This window comes from Onychomys torridus, chromosome 1 (genome assembly GCF_903995425.1).
Source record: "Onychomys torridus chromosome 1, mOncTor1.1, whole genome shotgun sequence".
Taxonomy (NCBI): domain Eukaryota; kingdom Metazoa; phylum Chordata; class Mammalia; order Rodentia; family Cricetidae; genus Onychomys; species Onychomys torridus.
In genome coordinates, this window is record NC_050443.1 from 178,737,983 (window position 1) to 178,764,451 (window position 26,469).

General features: G+C 48.1%; 1 protein-coding gene across 1 annotated transcript; it reads left to right on the forward strand.

Annotated features, from left to right (window-relative positions):
- Positions 1 to 11,109: 11,109 nt before the first annotated feature.
- Positions 11,110 to 24,380, forward strand: Kcnk18 (potassium two pore domain channel subfamily K member 18). The gene is made up of 3 exons (XM_036180819.1): positions 11,110 to 11,365; positions 13,823 to 13,951; positions 23,578 to 24,380. The coding sequence occupies exons 1-3, from the start codon at positions 11,110 to 11,112 to the stop codon at positions 24,378 to 24,380; spliced, it is 1,188 nt and encodes a 395-aa protein (XP_036036712.1).
- The last annotated feature ends 2,089 nt before the right edge of the window (positions 24,381 to 26,469 follow it).

Sequence of the window (26,469 nt, forward strand, 5' to 3'; positions counted from 1 at the left end):
ATGATGTAACCCTGGAAATGAGGTGACCCTGGAAAGAACACCCAAGACAGAATATTAATAAAAAAGAAAAACATAGGAGAGCAGCTATCCAGTAATTCTGAAGACCCAACATCGTTTCACCACAAACTTCTCACAAACCAGCAGTGACAGTAAAATGCTGGGCATTTTCAATAGAGTTTTGGTTTGTTGGCATCAGGGAGCAGCATGGTTTACCTAGAGGGAGCAAGGCCCAGATCTGTTCTTGGAGCTCCCTCTGGTGGCAAAGATGGAAATGATCCAGTTCTGGATTTGGGGGAAGCTCATCTTGCTAGAGGCCCTCTGAAGACTAAGAGGAGGAAAGACCCTCTTGACTTTGGAGGGCTTGGTATGGAGGCCAGCTCTCCTCTCTGTAAAGCATCTGCCTGCTCAGGTTCTGAAGAACTTCTGAAGAACTGCAGTCCTCCAATGCCCAGCTGCTTATATATGTGTGTGTGTTGTGTGTTTTTGTGTGTGTGTGTGTGTGTGTGTGTGTGTGTGTGTGTTTCATTCATGCAGCTGACTTGAGTGTGTCTCTCTAGCTGTCTGTTCACCCTTCCTAGATTAGCCTTGGCCCTGTAAACACATCACCACTTCCTGGCACAATGGGATCATCCTTGGCTATCTTAGGATACTCCTTTTCCTTCATTTGATCGGTCCAGCATCTGACCAAGCTTGACAACTCCAGACTGATGGCAAGCCATGGGGTGAAGCACAGGTTACCTCTGAGGCTGAAAACAGGTGATCAGGAGCATTAGCCACTTTTCCTGACCAGCTCTGTGTGCTCTCATAGTCTTGACAGGCAGTGGTGGCTCCGATTGCCTGTCAGCCCTGCGTGGGTGCACACTTACCATACTGCTCTCAGGGGTCATCTGTGATTTGAACCAAACAAGAGGAGCGAACATTCTTGGCTTGGGAGATGGGGGCTGGCAGCAGGGGAGAAGCAGAGAGGGATGGAGCTGCCGGAGCAGCAGCCAGCTGCTGTACTGCTCAGGTCAGTGCCTTTCCTCCAAGGAAGCAAAAGGCCATGCAGGGACAACAGCTGGGCAAGTACCAGGCCTAGGTCCCCAGCTGGGCTCTGTGGCTCTGGGCTTGTATACATATAAATACACATTTATACCTATGTACAAGCACACATACATACACACATAGACACAAGCATTGGCACATATTTCAAGTAGCTGATGGTTCCTCTTCATCATCGGCTTGACTAGATTTAGACTCACCATGGAAACACACCTCTGTGTGTGTCTGGGTGTTTCTAGGAGTCAAACTGAGCATCCCACCTGTGGAAAACACTTGGTAGAAAAACCCAGTTTCCTTCACTTCTGCCTCCTGAGAAATGTGAATCAGTGCATGGCATCAGTCACTCATCCCAAATCTCAGGCTCTGTGGTGGGCTGGAGAAATGTCAGCAGCCTTTTCAGCCTCTGCAGGGCTCCTCAGTGGCTGGGCTCTCTCACTAATATGAAAACATTAAATATTTAGGTTCCCCCAGGGAACCAGTTTAACTTGTGCAGAAACTTCAACTCAATCCTATGTTTTCTTTTTTTGACAGGATTTATTGCACAGGGGCCAGAGGAACAATTCCATGCCCATGCCTTCTCGCTCAGTAGGCAGCTCCCTGAGAGAGGTCCCAGCCTGAATGGGGATTCACCCAGCTCTGTCCTGATGTTCAGCCACTGCCTGCACCTGAGCCAGGCAGGAAGTAGTAAGCCAGTCAGTCCCAGGTTCACTCCCAGGGACAGTTGTTCTTTGTGACCTGTGTGTGTGAGAGAGAGAGAGATGGGGGGAGAGGGAGGGAGGGAGGGAGGGAGGGAGAGGGAGAGAGAGAGAGAGAGAGAGAGAGAGAGAGAGAGAGAGAGAGAATAAGTACATAGAGGCTAGAAGTGATAGGACCCCTGGATCTGGAGTAACAGGCACACACATCACAGTGCTTGTGTAGGGTTCAAAGGATAACTTGTAGGAATTTGTTCTTTTCTCTTAACATGTGGGTCCCAGAGAACAAACCTAGGCAGTCAGGCATGGCAGCAGGCGACTTTATCCTTTAAGCATCTCACTGGCCCTTGAATTCATTTTTAAGATGTATTTTTGGCTCACATCAGAGCTAAGCAGAAAGCAGACTGTTGAGCTACACTCCATCCCCAACTGTGGGCACACCTGTGACAATCACTGAGCCTGCACTGACACACCTCTGCCAGGTAGAATCCATGATGAGGTTCACTTCTCTTCTGCAGAGTCTGTGAGTGTAGAGAAGTAAATCATGGTATGTATCACCTTACTGAACCACACAAAACAGTCACTGTAAAACAATCCTCTGTGCTCCAGGCTAGAGATGGCTCAGTGGTTAATAGAACATACTGCTGTTTTCAGAGTCACCTGTAACTACAGCTCGAGGGAATCTGACACCTTCTCTGGTCCCTCCTCATGGGCCATACACACATGTCCACACACACTCCTTTAATCCCAGGAAGTGACACGGCTGGGTGGAGAAAGGTATATAAGGTGTGAGGAAACAGGAACTCACTCTCTTTAGGCTGAGGATTTTATAGAGGTAAGAACTATCAGCTGGCTGTTCTGCTTCTCTGATCTTTCAGCTTTCACCCTGATATCTGGCTCTGGGTTTTTTTTATTAAAAGTCCATCTAAGATTTGAACAACACTGGTCAGCGGTAGCACATGCCTTTAATCCCAGCATTTGGGAGGCAGAGGCAGGCAGATCTCTGTGAGTTTGAGACCAGCCTGGTCTACAGAGTAAGTTCCAGGACAGGATCCAAAGCTACATGGAGAAACCCTGTCTTGAAAAAAAAATCTTGAACAACATCTATGCTTTAGCTATCTATTCCTGTTTCTCTTCTTCGTCCTAGAAACCAGTTATTTCTTCTGATTCCACAATACTGCCTTTTCTAGAGTGGCACCCAGTTGGTATTATACAGTACATAGCCTATTAGATTGGCTTATTTTACCTGAAAACATGTCATCGTGTGGTGTGGCTTGTTAGCATTTTTTGTGTTAAATAGTATTCTACTAACCTGAATGTACTAAGATTTATTTATTTATTCCCCCATTGAAGGACATCCTGGTAACTTTCACATTTTAGCAATTATGTAATGTTGTCCTAAGCATCTATTTATTTTTTAAAATATTTATTTGTTTATGTGTATATGTGTGCACATGTTTAAGTGTGCCTGTGTAAGATGAATTGCTAAACAGTCTTATTAATAAAAAACACAGAGCCAGATATTGGAGTGAAAACTGAGAGATCAGAGGAGCAGAAAGAAGCCAGCCACATTCTTACCACTAGGAAGTCCTCAGCCAGAGAGAGAGCGCTACTTCCTGTATACTCACACCTATATCCTCTCTGTGCCCTGCCGTCCTCCTCTCTCTGCCCAGCTCCATCACTTTCCTCTTCCTGCCCAGCTCTATTACTACCTGTCTGTACAGTCCTCCAGACCTCTATGGTTAATTAAAGCTGTGAGCCACCACTCCTGGCTCTGTTCCCACTGTGGCCTTGAACTCACAGAGATCCAGAGGAATCTCTGCCTCTGGAATGCTAGGATTAAAGACTTGTGCTACTACTGCCTGATCTCTGTTTCATATGCTGGCTTTTTCCTCTGATCCTCAGAGAAGCTTTATTGGGGTGCACAAATAAAATATCACCACATGGGCTGGCAAGATGGCTCAGAGGTTACAAGCACTGGCTGCTCTTCCAGAGGTCCTGAGTTCAAGTCCCAGCAAGCACATGGCACCTCACAACCATCGGTAATAAGGTCTCATTCCCTCTTCTGGTGTTCTGCATATACACAGGCAGAACACTGTATACATAATAAATAAATCTTTTTAAAAAATATCACCACATACCTGTGTGCCATAGCATGCGTGGGGTGTCAGACTTTTGGGAGTCAGTTCACTCCTTCAATCATGTGGGGGTCCTGAGTATTGAACTCAAGTGGTCAGGCTTGGTGGCATTCTTTTACTGCTGAGCTATCTTTCAGGCTCCAAAGTAATCTGTTCATGAGATTCTGTGTAGATATGTTTTCAATTTTTTGGATAAATATCAATAGAATATGGTTGCTATATTGTATGTTTAATTTTTAAAGAAATGGAGTTTCTCTGTTTGTCGTTTGTATGTAGGAGGGCTACCGTTGGTTTTTTTTTTGTTTTTTTTTTTTCTTTTTTTTAGTTATTCTTATATTCAGCCACTCTGCCAAAAGTGTTTATCAGCTGTAGGAGTTCCCTGGTGGTATTTTTAGGGTTACTTATGTATACTATCATATCATCGGAAATAACGATACTTGGGGGATATGGGGTGGAGGGAGAGAGTGTGGGGAGACAAGGCTGGAACTGGAGGACATTTGGGGAGTGATGTGGAAATCTAGCGCAGTGGAAACTTCCTAGATTCTGTGGAGATGATCCTAATGAGGACTCCCAAATGGCCATCTCTTGTTGTAGTGGGACTGGATTGCATTCAATTGAACTGTTGGTCAAGGGATCCCATAGAAATCTTTAAACAATCCAGGCTGTTCCTAAGCCAAAAGGTTGCTCTCTGCAAACTGACAGTGGAGTCCCATTGCCTAGGACAACACCCACACAACTCATTGAACATGGATTAGTGGAGCTGGTGCCTACATGGAGTCCTCATCCCTACATTCTTCTAGTCTCTTAGGTGCAGGAAGGTACTCTGTAGGCCACCAAAAGAGAAGTGTGGACACCAACAAATCTTAAAAGGTCATATTAATAAAGAAATCAGAGCCAGGCATTAGGGTAAATGCTGGAAGATCAAAGAAGCAGAACAAGCCACAGCCACCTCACCTCACCAGTTCCTCAGCTGAACCTGTTTCCTCAGACTGGAAGCCTCTGAGTCCTCATCCAAATGGATCTCAGCTGAACTTTTGCTAGAAGCCTAAAAGCTTAACCAGCTCTAGTTCCTCGTTTTCACACCTTACATACCTTTCTGCTTTCTGCCATCACTTCCTGGGATTAAAGGCATGAGTCACCATGTCTGGCTGTTTCCAGTGTGGCTTTGAACTCACAGAGATTCAGGCAGATCTCTGCCTTCAGAATGCTAGGATTAAAGGTGTGAGTTCCATCATTTTCTGGCCTCTGTGTCTGTCTAGTGGCTGTTCTGTTCTCTGACCCCAGATAAGTTTATTAGTGTTGACAATATATTGAGGAACACAATATCACCATACCAACCCAGCCACAAAATCTTTGACCTACCATAAGAGTAGGAGAGCTATCCCTGACCCCCACCAGCTGCAACACTCAGGAGAGCAGACCCTGCAGGGCAGCACAACAGAGCCAACACTGTTAGTGCAGCCTCAAAACTGTGACCATGGGAGAGCTGCCCCCCCACCCCCGTTTCCCATCTGGTGGACCAACCCTTCAGCTGCCCAGGCCCAGACCCAGAGTTATGACTTGGCCTGCTCCAACATCCAAATCCATTTATGATCTACTGGAGCACATAAAGGGACCTGACCCACAGACCCAAAGCTTCAGGCTCTCCACAGCACAGGGCAGCACCAGGATGTCCAGGAGGAGTTCTAGTGGCACTGGCTTCCCAAATTGACCATGTAGTGGAGATCAGGGGCCTCCAACGACTCTTTGCAATTAACACTTGCAAGTAAAGATGTATGGACAAAGGGGAGTATGGCGTGAATTGTTGGGTCACACTGCAGCTTCCAAGATGAGATTTGTTTTATTTTTTTCATTTTATTTTCTTCTTTTTTCTATTGAATTAATTTCATTTTGTTTGCCGGGGTGTGGTGTGGTGGTATTGTGCACCCTAATAAACTTATCTGGGGTCAGAGACAGAACAGCCACAGTATTAAACATAGAGGATAGGCAGTGGTAGCACACGCCTTTAATCCTAGCATTCCAGAGGCAGAAATCCTTCTTTCAAGGATACAGCCAAGCATGGTGACTCATGCCTTTAATCCCAGGGAGTGACAGCAGAAAAAGAAAGATATGTAAGGCTCAAAGACCAGAAACTAGCAGCATTTGGCTGGTTAAGCTTTTAGGCTTTGAGCAGCACAGTTCAGCTGAGATCCATTTGGATGAGGACTGAGAGACTTGCAGTCTGAGGAAACAGGATCAGCTGAGGAACTGGAGAGGTGAGGTAGCTGTGGCGTGTTCTGCTTCTTTGATCTTCCAGCATTCACCCCAATACCTGGCCTCGGGTGTGATTTTATTATTAAGAACTTTTAAGATTCCTGCTACAGTGGGGTGGGTTTGGGTGGGGTGGAGTGGGGTAGGGTGTGCAGGGCAGAGGGCAGATGTGAAGACACATGGAATAAACAAAACAAAACACCAAACAACAACAACAAAACCTTTGACTACAGTCTGTCCTGCCGGCAAAATAAGCTGGGGCAGTGGTGGCAGGAGAGTACCCAACCAGCGTCTGATCTAAGCCATCCATGAGATGGGACCACATCTGACACTCTGGAGTGACCAAGGACCCAAGCCTAGACCGTCCAGAGACCTAGGGTAAAACCAAATATTACTGGTCTAAAAAAATCAACAAAATGACTACTAATGATATTCTGCTACACTCTACACTCATAGATAGTGCCTTATCCAGTCATCACCAGAGAGACTTCATCCTGCAGCAGATAGGAACAGATGCAGAAACCCATAGCCAGACATGCAGAGAGAAACAGTCTATACATTGGAGGTCTCCATCAAATTCCTCCCCTCAGAGCTCAGGGAATCCCATGGAGGAGGTGGAAAGATTATAAGAGGGGATGGAGGACACCAGGAGAACACGGCCCTCTAAATCAATGTGAGCTCACAGACTGAAGCAGCAAGCACAGGCCTGCATGGGTCTGTACCAGGTCCTCCGCATACACAGTACAGCTATTAGCTTAGTACTGTTATGGGACTCCTGGCTGTGAGAACAAGGGGTCTCTGACTCTTGTGCCTGCTTTTGGGGCTCTTTTCCTCCTGTTGGGTTCTTGTGTTTGACTTTGGTATGATAGTTCTTGCTTTATCTTATTATATCTTATTTTGTCATGCTTGGTTGTTATCTCTTAGAAGCCTGTTCTTTTCTAATGAGAGACAGAAAGGAAGTGGATCTGGAGGGGGAGAGGAAGTAGTGAGGGATTTGGAGGAGTAGGGGGAAGGGAAACTATAATCAGGATATGAGAAAAGTATCTATTTTCTTTCTATCTTTTTTTTTCTTTCTGGAGACAGGGTTTCTCTATGTAGCCCTGGCTGTCCTGGACCTAACTGTAGCCCAGGCTGGCCTCAAACTCAAAGATCTGCCTGCCTCTGCCTCCTGAGTGCTGGGATTCAAGGCGTGTGCCATCACCGCCTGGCTAGAGTCTATTTTCAACAAAGAAAATATGATGATGAGCATCTTAGGCAGGCCCCAGGGACTATCCTTCACCTCTGGCTCCCCGGCTGCCCCTCTAGCCTGAACTGCTTCTCTTGGGAAGAGGATATAAACAGCACATCCAGAATGGGAAAAAAGTGAACTCTGGGGAGTCAAACCCGAGTCTCTCTGCTTACAACGTAAGCACTGTATTGATGGGCTGTCCAAGCCCAGTGATGGTTAATTTTATATGTTAACCTCCCTGGATCATGGGATGCTCAGGGAACCAGTGCAATATCATTCCCATGGTGATTGGGGGTCTATCTAGAAGGGATTTATATTTTCATTTTCAGACTGAATAAAACAGATCCACCCTCACCAAAATGGGTGAATATCATCCAATCCATTCATTGAGGCTCCAAATAGAATACATGTAAAGGAAGGGAGAATTCGCTCTTAGTTTATGCTGAGACATCCATGCTCTTTTGCATCAGAACTCTGGGATATCAGAGCTCCAGCTTTGGAGCCTTCCCTTGTAGGTGGCATTCTCCGCTCTCAACCGTGTTTCTCTGGGCTTCGGTCTCTCCCACAATGACATTTCCTGATTGATCTGTGTGTGCCTATTAGTTTTTGTTTGTTTGTTTGTTTTTCTGTTGCTGTGATGACATACCTTGATTAAAACAACACAAGGGAAAAAGGTTTGTTCCGGCACACAGTTCTGGATTGGTGGAGTCTCACACCCATCACAGCTGGGCAGACAGCAGGAGCAGGAAGCTGGCCGATCACATTGCATCCACACTCAGGAAGCAGGAGCAGAATAGGAAGTAAAGTGAGGCTATAAACCCCAAAGCCAGCCTCAAGTAAGATTCTTCTTTCTGCAAGGAGGATCCAATCTTAGGAGGCTGCCCATAAAGGTCCCACAACTTTTCCAAATCATACCATAAGCCAGTGACCAAGTGCTCAAACACATAAGCCTATGGGGAACATCTCATATTCAAACTGCAGCCATGTCCTGTATTGTCATCTAAGTACCAAACACTGGTGTGTGCATTTTCGGTCTACTTTTCCCATCTAGTGTACTGGTTTAGATGAAGAGCTGGTATTTGTGTGCAAAGATTGTCAGCGACTGCCTTGATCGTCCTTTCTGGAAGGTGGCATGTCTGTCCTTTAAACTTTACTTATTTACTTGTTAACTAAGACAGGGTCACTTGTAGTCTAGGCTGGCCTCAGACTGGCTAGGTAACTAGGAGTGATCTTGAACACCTATTCTTTCCTCCACCTCACAAGTGCTGGGATATGAGCATGCACCAGGCACCAGATTTCTGTAAGGCTGGGAACAGGACCCAGAGCTTGATTAATGCTAGGCAAGCTCTTGGCCAGTAGAGTTACATCTCCAGCTTGCATGTGTGTCTTTTATGGAAGAACTATTCTTATCTTGTTAATTCTGTTGCAGGCCACATGACCTCTCCCCAGGGCAGAGTCAAAGGGCCACAAGCAGAAACTTAAGCAAGAAGTGGTCCTCTGGAGGCTGTACAAGTAGGCAGGTAGGGTCAAATAAGCAAGCCTTGGAGGTCTGGCTTTCACTTCCACCCTCATCCTACCAAGTCTTTTATATTAAGACTTTTCTTCCATTAATTCCCACACTCTCCCCTGCAGGGACTAAACCTGTAGGATACAAATACAAAGTTGGCTGTACAACTTGATTGTAACACAGCAATTTGATCTTTAGGAATCAATGCCATGTTTAATGTAGGCGTGTAATTGGTTTTTCATTATTTTTAAAAGAATTGGTGGGTTATTTGTTCTTGAGCAGCTTGGCCCCTGAATGTCTATATGAGGAGGGGGGAAGAAAGAAGATAAGAGGGGAAGGGAAGGGACTGGAAGAGAAATTGGAGAAGACTATGGTGGTCAGGGTCTTCAGTAGGACTATACTATTTCTCCTGTCTTGATCCATTCATGTTACTGTATCAAAAGCCACACACTGGGTGCTTTATGAAGAACAGAAATTAATTTCTCACAGTTCTGGAGCTAGAGGTCTAAGGTGAATGGGTCAGTGTCTGGTGAGGGCCTAGCCCACTGACAATACCCTCTCAGGACAGCATCTGTGTGTGGCGGAAGGAAGAGGTTCTTCCCAGCCATACATGAAGGTGGCTAATCACTTTACTTATAAAGAATGCTTCCTTTTTTACATTTTTAAAAATTATTTTGTGTATGTGGGTGTTTTTCCTGCAGGTGAGTCTATGCATGATGTACATATAGTTCCTGGGAAGGCCAGAAGACTCACCGGATGCTATGAAGTCAGACAGCTTTGTGCTACCATGTGCTTGACTGCTGAGCCGTCAACTCTCTCCAGCCCCAGGATTCTATTTCCTTAAACTTTTTTAGATGTATTTGTTATTGTATGTGTGAGGGGCACCTACCACAGCACACATGTGGAAGTCAGAGGGCAACCTGCAGAAATCAGTTCTTTCACTTCACTGTTATGGTTTAGGGGATTAAACTCAGGTTATCAAGCTTGGTGGCAAGTATCCTTATGTGCTGAGGCATGAAGGAGTCTCTTTCTAGTTACCCCAGATGGACAGGGTAGTGACTCATTATAGAAACAATTCTACCCAAATCCAGTTTTGGGAATATGAGTTTCTTGTTACTTACAGGTACATGGGCAGCTTGTGGGCAGTTACATCACCCAAGAAAAGTCCCGGTCCCCAGCAGCTGACATATTCTTAGAAATGGGAGGGGCCTTGTAGAGGTACCATGTGGATAATCACAGATGTTCTGACTTCCAGCCAACAATGGCCCTGCTGTGCCCAAAAGACAGAATTCCCTAACAGAGAATTTGAGAGGACGATTACATTCAACCAATAACACCCCTAAGCCTGGAGCAGAAAGATTCATTTTAGGTGTGGTAGTGCTGCAGTCTTTCTCCACATTCTGTCCACAGTGTATCTGCCCAGAATGAGGCACTGTGCCGGTCTCAGCAGCCCAGGAACTTAGTTTTGTTTTACTGGCCCTTTTGTCAATAAAACCCCTTTAGAGGAGAAAAAACCTCAATAAACAGGAAGTTTAGGCTAGGAAAGTAACTCAGTTGGTAAAGTGTTAGCCTTGCAAACATGAGGATCCGAATTCAATCCCCAGATTTGGCATTTAAACAAAAACTAAAACAAAACAAAACAAAAAAAGGCCAGGCGAGCTGGCGCCTGCTTAGAATCCCAGTACTGGGGAGGCAGAGACAGGGGAATCCCTGGGGTTTCCAGACCAGCCAGCCTAGCCTATTTGTCGAATTCCAGGCTAGTGATAGAGCCTACAGGTTCCAGCACTTTGGAAACAGTAGGGCTATGTCTGTATTCATTCTTACTTCTGTTGTCTAATATTCCACGTATGCCAGGGCAAGAGGTGTCTGGACAACGCTCGGAAAGGACAGGCATTTGACTAAGAACTGAATATCAGATTGGTACTTGGAAGCCAAGGCTGCAGTTTCAGAACGGGAAAGGCAGAACAAAACACAAAACAATCACCACGAGGTCCTCCGAAGCCCCCACCAGCAGCTCTGGCGCTGGTCAGGTGGATCAATAGCAATTTGGGGCACTAGTAGGGGCGCCATCCCGGTTATTTGGATGAGCTGAACATGATGGGTTCCGGCTGCTTCCTGGGTCCTCTGGGAAACTCACGCACCATCCACTTAGGGCTGGAGCCTCGCCATTCTCCGGCCACTCCCACCTTTTTCCTCCAGCCCAGGCTGGATGCCTCTGCCTCTTCCACACAGACCTCCTGTCCTTCCAAGAGGATGCAGGCTGAGGAGCCACCTGAGGCCAGGGCATGCTGCCCTCAGGTCCTGGGGAAAGCCAGGAGATGCTGCCCTGAGGCCCTGGGCAAGCTTCTGCCTGGCGTCTGCTTCCTCTGCTGCCTGGTGACCTATGCACTGGTAGGTGCTGCTCTCTTCTCAGCAGTAGAGGGCCGCCCTGATCCAGAGGCAGAGGAGAATGCCGAGTTGAAGAAGTTCCTGGACAAGCTGTGTAGCATCCTGAAATGTAATAGAACAGGTGGGTGCCTGAGAGGTTACTGCCTTGCAGCTGCCCTGGCAGGGGCTGAGAGCAGCTCGCCTGTAACTTCCTCCTTCCTGGTTCCTATTTCAAAGTCTATTTGTAGTGGGCTTGTCGGGGGTGGGGTCACTTTTCTTCTCTGGGCAGTGGGGAGATGAATAGGCACCCTCCCAGGAGTGCAATGAGAAAAGGAAGCTCTAAGCAGGAGCTCTTAAGGTCCAGCTTTTCCTTCCTGGTGCCTCAGGCTCCCACCAGCCCCCCCCAGGGTTTAGGGAAGGGTAGGTCATTGGAGATTTTGTGGGATGGGCGGGATAAGTGGTGTGACTTCAGTTTTTTGGATTCCTGGGATGAACAAGCTGATTCCTATTTCAAAGTCTGTTTGTAGTGGTCTGGTTGAGGGATGGGGTCAGCGGCTGGGACAGACACAGGCCAGGTTGTTGTTTTAGCTTAGCTTATGTGATTTACAGAAGCAGCAGGGCTTTTGTTAGTCTCCTGAAGAGAAAGGGGACCCACCATCTGAAACCTACCAATAGTGAGGACCCCTTGGAAGGCAGAGATAGAGGCCGAGGCAGGAGATGCTCAACAGGTGTCCTATGGCCTTTTGTTTGCGTTTCATCCTTCAGTTTGGTCAGGCTGAATCTAGATGCCAGGGCCTCAGTTTCTAATTTATAGAAATGGAAACAAGGTGAGGGGTCCCAGGGAGGACTAAGTAAGAAAGTGCATTGTGGGGTTAAACTAACCCTTATCAGCCCTTGACTCTCCAGTTCTCAGTGTCTGCATACTCTGTTCTGCGTCCAGGAGCCCCTTTACAAATTAGATTTCCAGTCCAGCCTTAGAGATCCTGACTGTGTGGATCTGAGAGAAAGCTTGGAGATGTGTACTTTAGACAGATTCTCTGGGTGAATCTGAGGTGTGGGTTGGTTCAGGAGGCCCTGAACTTGCTGGAGATGGGGGCCTTATGACAGCCCCAAGTATACCTCAGCCCCAACAGCACCTCAGCATCTCTCTGGCCACTAAGTAGAAATGTCTCTATGACAAAGATGCAAGAAGAGACACTCTCCACAGAGCAGGACTCTGACTTCCCAGGGCACCTTCCAGTCAGTTACAGCTGACAAGGCCTGCTCCCAAACCATGTCCCCACCCAGGGAGCAGTGGCATGCAGAGGCCATGCAGGACCACGTGCAGAGGGGGGCAGGCTCCCACACCCTCTTCTTCTCCCTGGTTGTTAGAGCCTGTTTTTTTTTTTTTTTTTTTTTTTTCATTTATCTTTTATTTTCTATTGTTCTGTTGACAATATCTTTAAGTTCCTATCTTCTCTTGCCCTGGAAAGTGACGTAACTTTCAAAGTTCACATACAAGCAAAGCAAGACAGGAATTCCATTCAGGGCACCGATGAATCTGAGCTTCTTACCACCAGGCTGCACTGCATTGCTGATGGGGAAACTGAGGCTCAGAAAGTAGCCTTTTGTTTGGAGCTCTAAGAAGTAGTCAGGAAGTCTAGATGCTGGAGTCTGGATTCCCAGGCTAGTGCCATTGAATTAAAATGGGCGATGCCTTCCCCTGTGACCAGACTGTGCCATCCTCTTAGCTTAGGGACCAAGGCTTCCCATCCCAAGAGACAGCCTCAGCCTGAAGCCCAGAGCTCAGGGTGCTCACCAAGCCTGTAGGCTCAGTGCCTTGCTTCTCACCACAGTCTGGCTTGCTGAAAGCCTTTTGCTTTGAGTTTAGAATTCCACAAGAGAGACGGCAGAGGCTTTTATTCCTCTTTAAAACGAATAAAGAAGGCTGGGCGTGGTAGTGCATGACTATAATCTGAGCACCCAGCAGGCAAAGATGGGAGAATTGGTATAATCTAGGCCAACCAAGGATACATAGCAAGACCCTGTCTCAAAAAAATAACAACACTATCAAAACCCCAAAGACCCAAACAACAACAAAACAAACAAAATGAAATATGAAAGAACTAGTTCAAACATTAAGAAATCCTTCAAAGGGCTAAGGCTGTATTTGGCTAGCATGCATAAAGCCCTGGCTTTGATCCCCAACACCACATAAACCCGTCATGATGTCCCATGCCTGTAATCCCAACACTTGGGAGTTGGAGTTAGGATGATCAGAAATTCAAGGTTATCTTTGGTCATTATAGCATTGGAGGTCAGCCTGGGCCCTCTCTCAAGGGAAAAAAAATCAGTTTGGGACTATGGAAGAAGTAAGGTATCCTCCAAGGCTGCTGAGCTCAGGTCACACCCAGGCCCCCATGGGACTATCCAACCTCTTAGACGCTGTAGGCACCAGCAGCTGGATCTACACTGTGGAAGCATTTCCAAGGAGGCTTTGATGGCCAGGCTGCAGTGTTGCTGGGACAATGGGGATGGAGTGCTGCTGGCCCTGGTCCTCTCCCTGGGCAGGACTGTCTGGACAGGCAGAGCCCGTTTTATTCCTCTGGTCTCTCTCCAGTGGTGGAAGGCAGCAGGAAGGACCTGTGTGAGCATCTGCAGCGGATGAAGCCCCAGTGGTTCAAGGCACCTGAGGACTGGTCCTTCCTGAGTGCTCTCTTTTTCTGCTGCACAGTGTTCAGCACAGTGGGTAAGTGCAAGAGTTTGTCCTGCTGCAAATAACAGCTTGCCTGGGAGAGACAAGGGGGTACCTGCTGGCAGGTGTGCTGAGACATTCCTTTTATCTAATACAAGGAACAGTGGTGGGGTGCCTACCTTGGGAGCTGGGAGCTGTTTCTAGTACAGGGGTACAGTGGCAAAGAAAAGCCACTACTGGTCTATAGGCCCCAGGGATGAGGGGCAAATCAGAAGACAGCATCTTTTTTTCTTCAGGTGGTTGCGACCCCATGCCTGGGCAAGGGCCCAGGTGAGCAAGGTGCAGGCCATACTGTGATCCTTCTTGCACACTTGACTGAATTTTCATGCATGAAGCTGTTGGCCCGCCATGCATGCCTATATTAGCTGGGAACAGGGTAGACGCGGCTCCAGCTTAGAGGAGTCTGGACAACTTAGACATGCTCACAGGTGATCAGATGGGATCTGTGCATGGCAGTGATGTACTCAGGGGATCCTGAAAGCAGAGAACAAAAGGCAGCTGTATCAGTCCTGGGTGGGGCATCAGAGAGTGAGAATGTCTTAAAGGCCTCTCAGGGGTAGCATTCTTCTGAGCATGCTGGAGTCCTGGGTAGGAAGGCAGAGAGGTGGGGTAGGTGGGAGTGATGAGGTCATTCCAGACCCCACATAGTCTATCAAAGGCCAGAGAACAAAATACATTCCTGGGGCTGTGAAGAGATTGCATCAGGAGTGAAGAAGAGAGAGAGATGGAGGCCAGATCATGGGGCTGAAAAGGCTTCCTATCCTAAGGACAGATGCCTTGTCCAACAGACTCCTGGCAGGAAAGAAATTGGTGGCACCACCCAGAGACCCCTACAGCTTCAGCACAGCTGTACCAAGGAGGGAAAATGGCCACAGGAGGCTTCTTTAGAAGCCTAGGTGGGCAATAATGACAGTCAAGTTAGGACAATGGCTGTGAGATGGGAGGAGGGCAGGAAAGGCAGCCTGGAGGAAGATCTGAGACGTGGGGTGGAGAACTCCAGGCTGGCACTGGGGTGTCTGGCTTTCATGGATAGGATGGGCAAGCTAAGGAGAGGGAGGATGGGGCTGGAGAGGGAGAGGGAGAGCTGGATTCTTGGCCAATGGAAGTGACTTCCAAACAGTGCCTCCAAATGGAGACACCCAGGTCTGCTGAAAACCTGGGCTTGGAGCTGGGGTGAGGGTTGGGACTGGAGGAGAGTGGGGTTTAGACTCATGGCATCTAGGTGGCAGGTGACTCTCTGGGAATGACCCAAGCTGCAGAGGAGGGTGTGGTGTGGTATAGAGATGGAGGGAAGCAAAGTGCCCCAGTACCAGGATCTGAACACTGCAGTGTGCTTTCCATGGCTACAAAAGTTATTATACAACCCAGCCATGTCCAGCTGCTGTCCCATGCTCACAGAGGCCCAGGGAATGGGGTAATCTGAGCCCCACATTCTGAGCCCAGAGAGGTGAGGTCAGAGGTCAGAAGCCAACGGTCACACAGTGAGTAGAATTGGTGCCCACAAATGGACTTCAAGACTTAGTCTAGTTTTGTTCCTTCATAGGTGGAACCCAGACCTTGTGGGTCTGTGAGGTACTGCAGACCCTTGTCTTCTGCTCAGGAAACTGTGCTTGGGAAGCAGGATTGCTCTGATTCCTGACCCTGCCTATGGGAGCCTGGAGTATATGGCAGCCCCAGGAAGGGCAGAATTCCTAGAGAGAATAGAGCTGGCCATATCTTGTTCTTGCACTTGACTTATACATGTCCCCAGTCCCCACACTAAGGAAAGATTCCTCATGTAACAGTCATCCAGAGGAGGCTCCCTCTAGGATCCAGGAAAGGGTGAGGGCCTAGGGAGAGACTGCCTCTCCAGTACAAACAGCCACTTCTCTGAAGATGGGTTCTGAGAACCCTCAAGGCCATCCACTCTCTTCTCAGAGGCCACACAAAAACCAGGATCCTGGATGACAGAGGACATGGGAATGGGATGTGGACCTGGGCTTTCCTCTCTTGTGCCTGTTTCTTCCCATTGTCTCACAAATGCAAAGTTGCAATTAAGATGCCCTAGTTTCTGTGGTGTGTGTATGTGTGTGTGTGTGTGTGTGTGTGTGTGTGTGTGTGTGTGTGTGTGGTTGGTCAAGCCCACAGCTTGCTCAGATGAGGCAAGTACTCTACCACTGAACTCTATCTCCAGCTCTAACTTCATATACATAGTTTTTCTAATACCCAAAGCAGACAGGTACAGTTGTTATTCCCATACTCCAGATGGAGAAACTGAGACTCAGTCACATAGCTCTGCACACTTGAGCCCACTCTTCTGCCTCTCTGTATACTACTTGTGTCCCTAGCATGTAGGAACAGGTTGGGTGCTTCTCCTCAGGGAAACCTGTGGTCTGAGGGATGAGAGGGGAGAGAGGGTCCAATAAACAAAACCACATGGTCTAATAAGCACCCACACTGAAAATGTGCAAGAGGAACAGCTGAGAGATGGGATGGGCCTGGCTTCTCTTGGGAGGACACAGGGGCTTCCTTGTGGACATGACCTGCGAGTTGAGGTCTGGCAGATCAAAGGGAAGAGGCTTCCAGGCAGGAGACATGGTCCCTGTAAAGCCCCAACCTTAGTGTCCCCTTTAGGACTTTAAAACTTTAGGAGAAGAGTCTCGGGAGTCCTTCTAGCCTCCAGGGAGTATGGGGAGACCTGGACTCTATGTCCTAGGCCAGATCAGAGAGGACTTTAGTAATGAGGGCAGACTCAAGTTAGCCTGGTTTCCACCTGTCAGTGCATCAGTAGGCCTGTTGGGAGGGCCAGGCCACGAGCACTTAGGTCAGAGCTCTCAACAAGAGCATGGCCTCTTGTTTAGTCCCTGCCCTTCCTGGCCAGCCAGAGGCCTGGGGGCCCTGTCCTTCAAAAGAGCAGGTTCTCATCCTAGGAGGGTTGGGCCTAAGACAGCCACAGAGATGCCATTCAGTTCTGTCCCTCACACCCCAGGTTGGTACACCCTGATGGCCAGCTGTGTTTTTGGAGGCTGGTCACCAAGACTCAGCTGGGATGTGGCCCTCTGAACCTGGCACCTGGACCCGTAGCTCCCCCTACCTCTGACAGTCTTACCTCTAGGGCACTTGGAAGGTTGGGCTGAGACCATATGTGGCAGTGGCAGTGGCAGCCACAGCTCTTTCAGTAGCTGTCTGACCACCTGACTCAATCTGTGGCCAATTGCTGCAAAAAGACTATGTGGTTCCCCTGCCCGCATACACACCAGGAAAAGGCTGGTGGGAGTGCAGGTCAGGGCAGATGCGCAGGTCCTGTAGCACTGAATATCAGGTTTCCATCACCCTTTTGCCCAGTGGATCACAAGAGTCCCACAAGGTCCATGTAACTTCTAGACATAACCACATGTAATTTGGAAAGCTCCGACTGTCCCCTTTCTTCCCTGAGTTCTCTATAGACACAGAGATCTTGCTCTAGAAGCTTCCCATTTATCTCCTTCCCTCTCTCAAATGGCCTTATCAAGAGATGGACTCACTGGGTGACCAAGATCCAGTGATCTACTCCTAAGTGGGGAGGGCAGTTTAAGAACCAGGGAGAAGGGCTGCTCACTGGGACACCAGCATCTGTCTCCACATGTTCTACACACACCCCACAAGCTCCAAGAGAGCTCTCGCAACCATGGGTATTTCAGAATCAGTCTTAGCTATTTGACTGTAGACAGGCAGGGTAGGTAATGGGTAGATGATGGGTAGAAAGCATAGGAACCACAGCTGCATACTCGAGGACCAAGTGATTTATAACCTCCATTAATTCTCACAAGAGTCTCATGAGTGAGGTGCTATGACTGTTTCCATCCACAGGCTAGGGATGCAGATTTTGGGATGGCCAGGGCAAGCAGGGCAGGGATCAACCTTTGTATTAATTACTTCTTTTGTGCCTGTGACAAAGTGCCAAACAAAACCAACTTAAGGAAGGAAGAGTTGGTTTTGGCTCACAGATAGAGGGTGCAGTCTATCCTGGTGGGGACACTGTGGCTGCAGAAGCATGCAGCAGCAGGTGACATTGCATCCAGTCAGGAAGCAGAGAGCCATGGATGCTGGTGCTCAGCTTGCTCCCTTTTCTCTGTTCAGTAAGGGACCCTACTTCATAGAATGGCACCATCCACATTTAGGGTGGGACTTCCCTCTTCAATTAGCCTAGCCTAAGCAATCACTCAGAGGTTCATTTCCCTGGCAACCTTGTCCCTTTGACAATTGGAATTAACCATCATAAGCCCCAAGCTAAGTCCAGGGACCAGTAAGAAGTGTGGTTCAGGGGAGAAGCAACCTTGTATAAGATACTGGGGAGAAGCTGGGGCCTGAGAGAACAATCTTAGGTTGTCTTTTCACTGCCCCCCAGAAACTTAGATATAACTCACAGGGTCTCATGGTGGCTCCTTGGCCACTGTAATTGACTAATTCTCTGTCTTAGGAACCCAATCCATTCATAGTAGGAAGCTATGTAGCATTTATGTCCTTCACCTACTAGACACAGGCGCATGGCTCACACTGTCCCCCACCCACGATGGTCACCAAAACTGTCTCCAAATATTTCCAGATATAGTCTGCTGAGAGCTATTGACCTAGTACAGCAGATCAAGGTGTGTTGGATCTTTGGAGTCCACACAACTGAGGAGTCTGTGAGGAATGCAAGTTAATATTTGGCTCCATCAAGTATGGCCTCTGCAATTTGTCTTAACCCAGTGGTTCTCAATCTTCTTAATGCTGTGACCCTTTAATGAAGTCCCTCATATTGTGGTGACTTTGTCTATAAAATTATTTTTGTTACTACTTCATAACTGTAATTTTGCTACTGTTGTGAATCATAAATATCTGTGTTTCTGATGACTCTGACGACCCCTGTGAAAGGGTCATTCAGCACCCAAAGAGGTCGAGCCCCACAAGTTGAGAATCACTGGTCTTAACCAGTCCTTCTAGAACTACCATTGGGAAACCTTTAACTTCCAGTCTTCTTGCCTTCATTTCCCAAGTGCTGTGACCACAGGCATGTACTATCATCCCATGTATGAGGACTGATCCAGAGCCTTTGTATGGGCTAGACAAATACTTTAACCACTAAGCTACATCCCTGCCTCCTTTGACATATGCTGATATTGGAGACATTGTCCAGACAAGCTGCTGCACTTTATAATCTCCTTCCTATTTTACATAAGGCCCTGTTCCAGGCCTACCAGAATCCAAGCCCAGGTTTCTGTATGAGCCCTCTAGGTGACTCTTATGGGAGTCAAGGTCTCAAATCACTGATGTAGTTGAAATGCATTAGCTTGGTTTAAATCTCAGGAAAGTCTAAACCACTCCCCTTTGTGTGAGACAAGTAGGGAAGCCTGTGTCCAAGAGTGCCCTGGAGGAGGATGGTGGGGTGTGTCAGCACTGCCTGTGATCAAGGCTGGGTGTGACTGTCCCTCTGCAACACCACTTCCCATGAAAGACACCTGGCCCTGATGCTAAGAAGTGACACCTATGTGTGAGGCTGGTCCATTCTCACCTGGCTCAGCTCCTTGAATCAGGAAGGGAAATTCTTGGGCTATTAAATACTTGGCAGGCTAAGTGATGTGGAGTGATTATATCGGAATAAGGAATGCATTATAGGAAGTGATAGTTTTCCATTCTGCATTTCAGCATTCGGTAATTGGGGCAATCCATTCCCTCAGTGGGGCTATGTGCCCTCTGAGACCTGCTTCCTAGGGTTCTTTTCTGGAATATAGCATACCTTCTGGACTATAAACATCTCTCAGAGGGTCTCTGGAAGCCCATCTTGGGTTGGACATATTCCTGGCAAGGTCTTTGAGTGGAAGGTGCCAGCTCTTGAGGGATACAGCCATGTCCCTCTAAGCAGGTCACGGCCTTATCTGTTTATTGTCCATTAAATGCAGGCAGTAATGGAGATTGCCATAAGTTCTGCTGTGCAGGGGATTTTGATTCTAAAAAGCACTTTACAGATTGTACAAGCAATATTTGATTTGATTCTTTAAATTGAAATAAATGTAACTCTAGGCCCCGACCCTGGAGGCTGGGTTGGGGAGGCGGTTACAGCCTGTGGTGAGCTTCCTGAAGCCCATAAGGATGTGGGGTTTGTACCATATCTGGAAAATTAGGTGTTTTATGTGTGGGGGACTTGCTCATTGACCATGACATCCCTAAGGGCTACAGCTCTGTGGTACCCATGTAAAGCTTAGGCATGGGACTTTTTTTTTTTTTTTTTTTTTTTTTTTTTTTTGGAGACAGGGTTTCTCTGTGTAGCTTTGTGCCTTTCCTGGAACTCACGTTGTAGACCAGGCTGGCCTCGAACTCACAGAGATCTGCCTGCCTCTGCCTCCCGAGTGCTGGGATTACAGGCATGCACCACCACTGCCTGGTGGGCATGGGACTCTTTACTGATGCTCCAGGCTCAGGGTCAGCTTTGAACTTTCTATCCTCCTGCCTCAGCCTCCCAAATAGTTGAGATTTCAGGCATGATTTCCAGGCCCTACTCCAGGGTCTTGGGAATTCGGTGCCTCCTTTTGCTTATACACCCAAGGAAACTGAGGCAGCCATTGATAAAGTCCTTAACCCAGGTCACAGAACTCATGGATGAGAGTGAGGTGGCCGACTCCCTCCACAGCACTTCCTCTCTTCTGTGTTCCTGAATTCTGCCTAACTCCTCTGAGTGGGAACTCACCTCAAAATCAACCTATACAGTAAGGTTTCAGAGGAACCAGCTCTGTCTTCTGATCCCCAGCACTTTCCTTATACCCCAAGATATTCCTTCCTTCTTAAGTCCTTAGGTCTCTTATCTCCCTGGCCTCGCCTCACTGCCCTCCCCCATCCATGTCCACTGGCCACACTGGCTGTCTTAGCTAGTGTTCTGTTGCTGCAGAGGCACCAAGGCAACTCTTATAAAAGACAGCATTTAATTAGGGGTTTGCTTACAATTCAGAGGTGTAGTCCTTTATCATCATGGCAGGGAGCATGGTGCCCTGCAGGCAGACACAGTGCTGCAGAAGTAGCTGAGAGTTCCACATCCTGATCCTCAGGCAGCAGGGAGAGAGACCCTAGGCTTGGCATGGGCCTTTGAAACCTCAAAGCCCACCCCTTGTGACACACTTTCAAGGCCACACCTCCTAATTCTTCTAATCCTATCAAAGAGTTCCACTCCCTGGTGACAAAGCATTTAAATACATAAGTCCTTTGGGGGAGGCATTCTTATTCAACTGCCACACCCACACCGTACATAGTGACAGCTTTACTCGGAAGACACTTTGGTTAAAATTTAGAATCCTCTCTAGGGAGACGTAGATAGATAGAGTCCTGAGCCCATAGCTTGGTGAGTGCATGGCAGGCTGGACTTTAGCTCCCTGTCACACCCTTGATATTTGTGCAGCCCACAGACTACAGCAGCAGCCAGGGAGCATTGCACATGCTGCTGCTGCTGCTTCTTCACCTGCCCACTTTCTGGTCCCCGAGTTAGCTAATCTTGGCTGCCAACTTGACACACCTGGGGAAAGGGTGCCTCAGTTAAAGAATTGCCTCCATCAGAGTTAACTGAGGGCATGTCTATGGTGCATTTTCTTGATTGCAAATTGATGCAGGAGGCCCACTGTGGGCGGTACCATCCCCAGGGAGCTGGCCTGGCCTGTTGCAGTTAAACAGGGAAACAAGCCACTAAGTAGGGTTCCCCATGATCTCAGCTTCCGTTTCTGTCTCTAGGTCCCCACCTTGAGTTCCTGTTCTGGCTTCCCTCAACAATGTAACCTGTAAGCTGCAAACCCTTTCCTCCCCAAATAGGTTTTGGTCAGTGTTTTACCACAGCAACAAAAGTAAATGAGAACAACCCTTGGCTCATCTCTGTTCAAGCCACCTAATCAAGAAATCTGAGCCTAAATCCTGAATTGAAGCCTTTGTTTTAACCACATTTATAACAATCACATTTATAATAATTTGTTCTCTTCCTTCTTGTGATTAAGCCCCATCTCAAATAATGATAGTCATATCGGTGGGTATTTGATTGACATCCCCTGAACCAGAAACTCACAGAGGTTGGACACTGTAAATGTGTTTTGCGTGAGTCCTTCGTGAATCACTAAACACTCATAACCACTCACTGAATGAATACAGGGAGTTAACTAACTCTGCTACCATGTGATCAGCCCTGCCCCAGCCTGCGGGATGTGCAGTGCCCTGAGACAGATGAAAGGGGTCTGCTGAGAACTATGAGGGTCACACTCCTTTCTCCTAGGATTCTGGTGAGGTGGTCATCTGCATTGGGAGGCCAAACTTCCGACAGGGAGGCATAAGCAGAGGAGACTGGTGCTCAGCTTGCTAAGAATCACCTTCCACTTAATTTACACAATTGATGTACTTTATATTAATCAAAGATGAAACACAAACACACACAGCAAAGCTTTTTCCTTTGCTTGTCAACAGCTCTAAAAGTTCCAGTTGCCTATGCTGAGGGCTGCTGGCTCAGCTCCTGGCTCCTGTCTTCTGCAGAAGGGAGGGTGGCATGGGAGTGGCAGGAAAACAGTTCCCAGGGGCACTGGCCAGCCAGTTCTCACTAGATGAGATTCCTGTCCTGAGACTACAAGCAATGGTGAGGCCTGAGGAACCCTGTGACCTAGACTCCCAACGTCCACTATTTATTATACATATGTGCTGGGCCAAGCTGCTTCATTGCCCCTTGCCTCAGTTTCTCCATTTGTAAGTTATGAGAATACCTCTCCAGGAAGGCTGGGCACTCACCACCCACAGCAGGTGTTCAGTAAGTGGATATTAGTTCTCAGGGCATCACATTTACTAGCCTATGGAGTCTCTGGTCCCAGCCTGGCAGGATCTTCCCAGCTAGTTACTTAAAGGCAGGACCCTCCCTCTCCCCAACCTGAAAGTACAAAGATGTGAGCAGTCAAGGAGAGGTCTGTTAGGTTCAGAGCTGGGCTGTGAACTGAGGTGGCGTCTGTGAGTGCTGGGTGCTGATATCCTCCCTGCCACTCAAGAACACACAGCTGCATCAGTATCTTCTTTCTATTGCTCCCTAATACAATGCATACTGCTGTCCACACCATTGGCATAAAATAAATGCTTGCTGTATAAAAACAAACACACCAAGAGGCCCAGGAACCTCAGAAAGGACAAAGGGGGCTTCTTAGAAGCAAACATCTTTGGCAAGAGGAAGAAGGCAGTAGAAATGACTCCTCACACCTGTGCTTTTCCAGGACAGTGGAGCTCAGCCTTGAGGGTGGGGGTGGGCCACAACAAAATGAAGGGCAGTCGCTGCATCCCCAGCATGTCCCCTGCCAAAGACATTTTCAGTCTGGATTTGAGCTACCTCTCTTCTTTCCCTGTCCTGCTGTCAAGATACATGCCAGACACACATGCAGATGCTTTGAGATGGATATTTACTTATTCATTCATGTGTACATTTATTTTCAGCACAGGGTTTGAACTTGCAGCCTTATGCATTCTAAGTACAAGCTTTATCCCTGAGTTATGCACCTAGTCCAGGATGAATATTTTTACTGTGTAAAGTTGCATGTTCAGAAGAAACAGCAGGTCTCTTTTGAGCCTCTGAGGGATGCTGAGAGACTGATACCAACACCAGGCTCTGTCTTGTTTCTCAGGTTATGGCCACATGTACCCTGTCACCAGGCTTGGCAAGTTCCTGTGCATGCTCTATGCTCTCTTTGGAATCCCTTTGATGTTCCTGGTCCTCACAGACATAGGAGACATCCTAGCCACCATCTTATCCAGGGCTTACAATCGGTTCCAGGCTCTCCTTTGCCTCCCCCGTGCTCCCTCCAAATGGTGCTCCAGCTTGCTCTGCAGGAGGCAGCCTGATAGCAAACCTGTGTCTGAAGCCATCCCTCAGATTGTCATCAGTGCTGGTGTGGATGAATTCCTAGACCCCCAGCCATACCGGGAGCCTGCATCTCCAAGCTGCAATGTGGAGCTGTTTGAGAGATTAGTTGCACAAGAGAAACAGGACAAACTACAACCACCCATGATGCGGCCTGTAGAGAGGAGTAGCTCATGTCCTGAGCTGGTGCTGGGACGACTGTCCTGTTCTATCCTTAGCAATCTGGATGAAGTGGGCCAGCAGGTGGAGAGGCTGGACATCCCTCTCCCTGTCATTGCTCTGGTCATCTTCGCCTACATCTCCTGTGCAGCTGCTGTCCTCCCGTTCTGGGAGACGGAGCTGGGCTTCGAGGACGCCTTCTACTTCTGCTTTGTCACACTGACCACCATCGGGTTCGGGGACATCACCCTAGATCACCCCCACTTCTTCCTCTTCTTCTCCATTTATATCATTGTCGGCATGGAGATCGTGTTCATTGCCTTTAAACTGATGCAGAACAGGCTCCTACATACCTACAAAACCCTCATGCTGTTTTTTTGCAAAAGGGAAGTTTCACTACCTTGCTAAAAAGTGCAGGCTTTGGCAGCTTGAGGGCGACAGACACAGGCCCTGCAGGTCCCCTCACCTTGTTTTTGGTATGTGAGGATTAGAACCATGATAACTCTGAGCTCCATCTGAGCTCCTGAGGCTTGGGAAACAAAGTCTGTGTGAGGACTGAGTTCAGCGTTGAGATCCTTCAGAAGCTGAGCCACACTGGTACATAGGACAAGAGTGAAGGTCATCTCCATTGTTTCCAGTCCAACAGTGTCCCAGTCTGCACTTTAGAAAGGTGTCATTTTAAGAATATGAAACAACCTGATGATGTCACTGCTTTCTTGTGACAGGAGGGAAAAAATTAGACCTTTGTTCTTGGCATTTGTACTTTGAGGGAAGTTGAAATCTTCCCAATTGGCCTCAGCCTCTCCTGAACAGCCACAATGTATCCGAGTAACCTGCTTTGCTGAATGACTGCATGGATGCTGGACACCTGCCTGGCATGGGTTGCTGACACCACTAAGTGGAGTTGTCATCTGGGAGAAGTCTTCATGGCCAGATTCTAGTAGGATACCTGTCTCACACTCAGCTCCTGGATGATGCCACTTGAGTGAACTAGCTGGTGATGGTGCTGTCACCTGCAGGGATGGATTAGTTCCCAGTGGGTGGAGGAACTCTAGAGCTGCCACCAGTGGTTGACATGGAATAGGTGCCCCACCCACATGTCCTGAAACATTACTCCCTTTGTAACCTGTCTTTGGCCAGTAAGGTATGAGCATGTGTGAGGGCAGCTAGAAATGCCAAAGAGGGAGCAGCCTTAATCCATGGATGATGGGGTGGACAGCTGGCACCAGGCTGCCTTGCCCTTCCCATATGAGAGCTCTGGGCTGTGCTCTGCAACTTCTCCCTCTTCCCAGGGGCCTCGGGTGATCATGAGCACACTCTGAAATGGCCCCCTGGTCTCCTTTTCTCATCAGCCACCTCTCCATCAGGCTTTGTGGGGTCCCCTCCTGTAGAACATACCCCAACTCACATCTGTCTCCAGCTTCTGAGGACCAAGAAGAGGACAATAACAGGTGACCCAGGGACTGGCTGGCAAGGTTAAGGGAGGCTCAAGTTCTAGTTTCTCTATTTGAAGGTTATTGGAAATGTCTTACTACTGCATCTGCAAGCCCTGCGATTAGCCCCTGGGTAAGTGGTGGCTGGTGCTACAGGGAGGAACCAAGGACCTGGGCTCGAGGGGCTCATTGTCCTGTCTTAGATTCCAGCCACTTCTCGGGAGGGTTGGGGTCTCTGGAGCTTTCCCCATTTCCCCCACAAGGTTAAATCCTTAACTCCTCCAGTTCTTGAAGATCTACCTCAGGCCATGGAATCGGCAGGTGTAAGCAGGAGCCAGTGAGAACACAGGAAACACCAGGGAGAATGATCAGGCCTGTGCTCGGGGTTTGTGTTCTGACATGCCCCAAGCTTCGTTAGTACAGGCAAGGTGTGGAAAAGCCTCTCAAATCCAAGTTCACTGAAGACTGCCCCCTCCAAGGGGCACGTGATGGGAATGGAGGGTGCCTAGAAGTTCTACAGATATCCCTGGAACATTGGCTATTTACCTGGATAAAGACATGCAAGGATGAACCTAGTGACTCCTCAGAACAGAAGTAACTTCATGACAGGTGGCATGAATGCCTCAGTGACCCACAGCTCTCTTTTTCTTTTTCTTTTTCTTTTTCAAAAAACCTATCATCTATGTCTTTCTGTCTGTCTGCCTGTCTGTCTGTCTAGTCCTTGTGTGTGCATGTGCACATGTGCCAAGGTGTGTGCAGAGGCAGGTAGCAGAGAACAATTTGTAGAGTTGGTTCTCTCCTTCTACCATGTGTGTTTTGGGGATTGAGCTCAAATCATCAAGCTTGGTGGCCATCACTTTGGCCCCCTGAGCCCTCTCCTCAGCTCTCCTTTATTTTTGAGATAGGGTCTCATCAAATCCATGCTGGCTTTGGATTTGGCACACAGTCAAGGATGACCTTGAACTTCTGATCCTTCTGACTCTACCTCCTAAGTGCTAGGATTACAGGAGTCTGCCACTATACCTAGTTTATCCAGTGCTGAGGACCAAACCCAGGGCTTAATG

What these genes read in the sequence shown, in the direction of transcription:
- Kcnk18 (XM_036180819.1), top strand. Translation starts at nt 11,110, where the DNA reads ATGCAGGCTGAGGAGCCACCTGAGGCCAGGGCATGCTGCCCTCAGGTC. An exon ending in CCTGAAATGTAATAGAACAG is followed by an intron (nt 11,366 to 13,822) that starts GTGGGTGCCTGA and finishes GTCTCTCTCCAG; the next exon opens with TGGTGGAAGGCAGCAGGAAG. An exon ending in CACAGTGTTCAGCACAGTGG is followed by an intron (nt 13,952 to 23,577) that starts GTAAGTGCAAGA and finishes CTTGTTTCTCAG; the next exon opens with GTTATGGCCACATGTACCCT.